Source organism: Cebus imitator, unplaced genomic scaffold (assembly GCF_001604975.1).
Source record: "Cebus imitator isolate Cc_AM_T3 unplaced genomic scaffold, Cebus_imitator-1.0 Scaffold124, whole genome shotgun sequence".
Lineage (NCBI taxonomy): Eukaryota > Metazoa > Chordata > Mammalia > Primates > Cebidae > Cebus > Cebus imitator.
In genome coordinates, this window is record NW_016107439.1 from 948032 (window position 1) to 954436 (window position 6405).

The 6405-nt window shown below is 38.4% G+C and overlaps 1 protein-coding gene across 4 annotated transcripts in view; it reads left to right on the plus strand.

Annotated features, from left to right (window-relative positions):
- Positions 1–6405, plus strand: part of KDR (kinase insert domain receptor) — a 58586-nt gene that overhangs the window by 17589 nt on the left and 34592 nt on the right. For all 4 annotated transcript variants that reach the window (XM_017540254.2, XM_017540256.2, XM_017540255.2 and 1 more), the window contains exons 3-7: positions 378–574; positions 3780–3910; positions 4149–4317; positions 4941–5080; positions 5720–5897. In XM_017540254.2, coding sequence (XP_017395743.1) covers positions 378–574; positions 3780–3910; positions 4149–4317; positions 4941–5080; positions 5720–5897 — 815 coding nt within the window. The remainder of the gene's footprint in view (positions 1–377; positions 575–3779; positions 3911–4148; positions 4318–4940; positions 5081–5719; positions 5898–6405) is intronic.

A 6405-nucleotide genomic window follows, 5' to 3' on the forward strand; every position in this document is an offset into this window, starting at 1 on the left:
GTGCAGTGGCATGATTTTGACTCACTGCAATGTTCACCTCCCTGGTTCAAGCAGTTCTCATGCCTCAGCCTCCTGAGTAGCTGGGAATACAGGCATGTGCCACCACGCCCAGCTCATTTTTGTATGTATAGTAGAGATGGGGTTTCACCATGTTGGCCAGGCTGGTCTCGAGCTCCTGGCCTCAGGTGATCCGCTTGCCTCGGCCTCCCGAAGTGCTGGGATCACAGGCCTGAGCCACCATGCCTGGCTGGTAGAAGACTTTGACTATGTCTGGTGAAGAGTTTATTTAAGTTTGAGAACCAAAGTTTCTCTTTTCTTAGAAATAGCCTCATAGTCTGGCACTTCACTTTAATACATCCTTGAAATTATTTTTTCAGGGGACAGAGGGACTTGGACTGGCTTTGGCCCAATAATCAGAGCAGCATTGAGGAAAGGGTGGAGGTGACTGAATGCAGTGATGGCCTCTTCTGTAAGACACTCAAAATTCCAAAAGTGATCGGAAATGACACTGGAGCCTACAAGTGCTTCTACCGGGAAACTGACTTAGCCTCGGTCATTTATGTCTATGTTCAAGGTAAGTGGTGAAATAAAATTCATTTCCCACGTCTCTTTACCAGTTATAAAAGACAATAGCCTCAAAGAAGAATTGAGTACAACAAAGGGCTTGCTCTAAAGGCTGTTTGTCAAGTGGAATACACTAAATTCTTCTCTCTTGAGGCTTCCTCTGAGAAATAAGACTCTGATTGATTCCAGAGCTTAGGCAGTGTTACCTCTCTTCTGCCCAATTCGTTTGGGATTGATCGTTGTTTCCAAGGTAAATCTGTGTTCACTATTGGCCATTGAGACTTATAAAAGTCTTCTTATGTTTGAGAAGACAACCTAAAATTCTTGAAATTGAGAAATATTTGGGGGTGAATTATGAAGAGATTTCTGTGGAGAGACAAGTTATCTGCAGCAGAAGGAAAGATTTTCCCAAGAAATCATAGGAAAGCATTTTTGCCAAGACCCCTAGAGTTTTTTTGCACATAGGAACTTTTTTTTTCTTACTAATACGTCATAAAAAACAATTCCCATACTCATGTGCAAATAAAGACATTGCTTCAAAGAGTCTTCTGAGGACAATGTTTCTTTCCTTTGCTTGTTTAGTCTGAGATCTTGGATGATATACCATATTTTTCTAGGATTTGCAACTTGGAGTTGATACCATGGAGGCTAATTTAACAACCATATAGTATAAAATAAATGTCACACATATTCAATATTTATAATGAGTTATGCATTCTTTTGTGTTTCAAAAATCTTATACTATCTTATATTTTTCTGTGAAAACCTGACTTAAATGATGAGATCCCTATGATATAAATTTGAGGAATGTAAGGGTTGCATCATAGTTTGCTTGGATGTACCAAATATTTTTCTTTTCAGTGACGATAAACAGACATTTTATGTATTCATATATATGCCTCAGAATATTTGAGACAGGTGAAGATGACCTAGACCTTTTTCCCAGAAGCAGCTTTTACAGGGCAAGAATTTCATCAGCTTTGGGAAACACACTTGCATATATCTGCTTACATCTCAGTAGTGTCACATATGGTCAGTGCAATGAGAAAGTGGAGACCACAACAAAGTAACTTATGCCACTGGATTCATGATGTTTGAGAATTATTTTTGCCAGAGTAAGCACTGTGCAAGATAGAATGCTGTGCCCTCCTCCTCCCCTCTGCAGGATTTGAAAGAGACAAGGCTCAGATCTTGGAGAATTTCTGACTCCTTTTGATCTGGCAGTCTTGGGAGATGCAGCTCTGTCAGAAGAGTGCAAGGATTTCCTGCTTTTAGCCTGTCTGGAAATACTGCAAGATGAACTTCCCCTGTAATATCTCATTATTTACTTCTCCTTAAGTCAGGAAACTTGGAGACATGTGAAAATTCATTTCATGAATTTCAGTAAATATTTTATTTTGAGAGGATGGGTGGTTGTTTGGGTTTCTTTTGTTTATTTCCTTCTTTTGAGATACTGAAATAGAATTGATTTACTAAACAGGTTTACTCTTACGTCAAAGGGTTAATTTAACTTCCAAAGGCTTGCTCTGTAAGCAAGTTATGTAATATTTCATAACATGTGGATGAAAGCTAGGCAATATTAAGCAGTAGCAATCCTTAGCACTGTTTACTGGTACACTGCCTGTCTTTGGGTATACCATTAAATTCTGCTTCCTGTCTAAGCCTAAAGTTCTAGGAGTTGGGCTGTCCAAGATTTTGGCCCTGAAGTTAAACAATGGGAAAGGAAACACTAAAGTATTCTCTATGGATAGGTATTTAATGTCCCCTCCAATCCCCACCTTACTTCCCTAGTCTTCTGACCCCATTCTCTTCAGCAATGGATGGAGCCAGGAAGGGAGCCCTGGCCTTATAAGATAATGGCTATGGCATGTGGTGGGCTAGATTGGCTGCTTTTCTGTGCTTTCCAGCTGGGAAGGAAATCAAACTTCTGCTGTTGCAGGGAATTAGCTGCCTTTGTCCCGTGTGGTTTAATTAACTCTTTCTTCTCTTTGACTCACTGTTATGAAGCACTCTGAAAATGCTTGATCAGATGTGTTGGGCATAGCAATGTGAAATGTTAACTCTCTGAGACTTCAAGCATGACTCCATACCACATCGTCTCTATCTCTGGAAAATGGACAAGTTTTCCAGCAGTGTGTTAACATTGGATGAGTAATGTTTGAATGGCTTTAAAATCTTTTTTTTTTTTGAGATGGAGTTTTGCTCTTGTTGCTCAGGCTGAAGTGCACTGGCACCGTCTCAGCTTGCTGCAACCTTGGCCTCCCAGGTTCACCTGATCTCCTGCTTCTGCCTCCAAAATAGCTGAGATGATAAGCACGTGCCACCATGCCCAGCTAGTTTTTTTTGGTATTTTTAGTAGAGATGGGGTTTTGCCATGTTGATCAGGCTCGTCTCAAACACCTGACCTCAGGTGATCTGCCTGCTTCAGCCTCCCAAAGTGCTGGGATTACAGGTGTGAGCCACTGCACCTGGCCAGAATATCTTCAGTTTTCTTCTCAGTCTTTGGAATGATAGCTTTTCAGATGTTTGCCATTGAAGATATCAATGACTGCTAAATGTTAAACAAAATGCAGTCACTATTAAACATGATTTTTAGAAAGAATCATATCCCTAGTGTCCAGAATCTTAAAATGCTCACATAAAAGTTTATCTTGAATAACTGAATTCAAAATTGTTAGTTGTTTCCTGTTAATCTAAAGATCCTTTAGGATCCATTCATTTATTTTCATGGCATTTACATTATTTACCTAAAGAGAGAGTGTCTGAGTTTTTTAAGCATCAGTAAAACTTGTTGGTAAAGTGTATAGATTTAACTTTAAATTTTAAAGTAAATATTATCCTTCATTTTGAAAAAAGTATAATGATTCATCTTTTAAAATGTGAAATTCATAAAAATATATCCTACTTGTCAATAAACCTTGTGAAAGGAGTCAATCTCAATTGGGAGTTATTTCAAAATTTTTATATACACAAATATATACACATGCATGTGCAAACACACACACACACACACACACACACACACACACACACCCTCCTGTAGCACATACTTGTAGCCAGGTGTCTATCAACAGAATAATCTGTGGATGCTTTTGCTTGTGTGAGGTGTTACTTCCAGTCATTCACTTGTCTGGTTAGAGTTTAGGAACCTGAAAAATGGCCAACTTTTCTAGTAAATACCTTTAACTCACTAATGGAACTAAATTTTCTTCTAGATTACAGATCTCCATTTATTGCTTCTGTTAGTGACCAACATGGAGTCGTGTACATTACCGAGAACAAAAACAAAACTGTGGTGATTCCATGTCTTGGGTCCATTGCAAATCTCAACGTGTCACTTTGTGCAGTAAGTTGCATCTTCTTCAATTGTCTCTTAAGTTTTTATAATTTTAAGCTAATATTAAGACGGGTAGGCTGTTTGTAATATTTACAATGAGTTTTAAAGATCCTTTAGGAAGGGTCAAATACAATGAATAAAATGAATTGGTATTCTTAAAAATAAGATGAATTCTTCAGCAGTCGTTGTACATGGCTCTCATTTTTGGTACTGGATTAAATATTTGATATTTCTTTTTATTACCCAGAGGTATCCAGAAAAGAGGTTTGTTCCTGATGGTAACAGAATTTCCTGGGACAGCAAGAAGGGCTTTACTATTCCCAGCTACATGATCAGCTATGCTGGCATGGTCTTCTGTGAAGCAAAAATTAATGATGAAAGTTACCAGTCTATTATGTACATAGTTGTGGTTGTAGGTAAGAGGACAGTTCCTTTCCATATCATTAATAACAGACAGTAAAGAGTAACTCCCTGTATTAAGATGTTGGAGATTAAGATGTACAATGAAGAAGGATATTGAAAAGTATAAGAACTCAGGATATGGTGCTGGGCAGTTCATCTGCCCTTCTCTGCCAAGTAAACCCATGTGCAATTGAGTTTGTCTCTTTTCTTGCCAAGATCAAGAATGAAAAGGAATTTTTTTTAAAAAAGGATGAAAATGAATGGTATTACTGAAGCACATTTTATGAAAAATCCAATGTTCAGAACATTGCTTACTACCAATGATCTTAATTATGCCTATTTTATGGAAAGTTCAGCAGTTTGCTAAAGCTAGCCCTACTGACCTAGGGCTACTGACCACTGAAAGTTTACTACTTTTCTATCCACTGGGTTACAATATCTTTGTGGTCTCTGAAGACAGTACTTTGTAAAGTTCTGCTGGCCTTTTTGCTGGGAGCTACCAAGTATTGGTGAGGCCTGCAGGGAAAAATAATGTGTCACATTTTAAAGTTGCATTACTTTAAAAAATAACTTTGTGCAAAGTTATAGGCTTACTTTCTCTCTCATCTTCTGTTTTTTTTCAATTTTCTTGCTCTAGGATATAGGATTTATGATGTGGTTCTGAGTCCATCTCATGGAATTGAGCTATCTGTTGGAGAAAAGCTTGTCTTAAATTGTACAGCAAGAACTGAACTAAATGTGGGGATTGACTTCAACTGGGAATACCCTTCCTTGAAGGTAGCACTAATGATTCAAAGCCAGACCTCCAAATACTTAGATAATAAGCCCCAGTGAAGTTTGCTTGAGAGATAGGGGCCTCTTTGGCTAGATAAAATATAAGAGCCTTAACACACACACACACACACACACACACACACACACACACACACACACTTTAAGGGAATTGCAGAAGAGATAGCACCCACAAAAAGGTGAAATACCAGGAATTTTGTCCTATTCTACAACAGTCAGGCTGTGAATATTAGTTTTCTCTGGGTGATTACATCCTTCCACATTATATCATTTCTCTGTTCTCCAAAGTTTTTGATTTACATTCCCTTTAAGGGAATTTCCCTTTAAGAAGTGGCATGAGATGTACTGCGCCTTAAACATTGGTCACATTTGCAGGTGTTTCTGCAGTGTATATCCATCTCATTTTCACCATGTGAGGTTTTAAAAATCATAATTCAATTTGTTCCATTTATTTCTCCTGAAATCAAATATATTTCTTGTCTGCACGAGGTCGAAAGTTCTGGTGTCCCTACTTTTAGCATTAAATAATGTTTACCAAAGGCTAAGATTAAATTCTATGGGTAACTAGAAGCTATTGGTTAATGTGATGCCATGCTTTGGAAGTTCATTCAACTCTTTTTTCAGCATCAACATAAGAAACTTGTAAACCGAGACCTAAAAACCCAGTCTGGGAGTGAGATGAAGAAATTTTTGAGCACCTTAATTATAGATGGTGTAACCCGGAGTGACCAAGGATTGTACACCTGTACAGCATCCAGTGGGCTGATGACCAAGAAGAACAGCACATTTGTCAGAGTCCATGGTGAGCTATGGTCTCCTTGGAAATTATTCTGTGCCTTGACAAGTGAGATAATTTAAATAAATGTAGGTCACTTAGTGATTCCTATTTTGTTCATTTGGAAGATACTTTCGAGTTCTTCTTGTTAGGGAGGCCACATGATCCAGAAGTCAAGAGCGTAGCTTTGTCGTCAGGAACTTGGGTTCAAACCTCAACTTTGAAGATGAGACATGCTGGTATATATTAAGTGCTCACTTAGTATTACTTGTTATAGTTGTTGCTGCTATTAGGTTACTATAATTAGTATTAGCTAAGGTAGTTCTAAAATTTTCATTTTATTGCAAGGCTGAGAGGCCTACTTAAATAAGCATGATCTTTGCAGACTGGGGAAACATTTAGCAACATACAGTTGACCTGTGAATAACTCAGGGGTTGGGAAACTGACCCTCTTTTGCAGTCAAAAATGCATGTATAGGCTGGGCGCAGTGGCTCACGCCTGTAATCCCAGCATTTTGGGAGGCTGAGGTGGGTG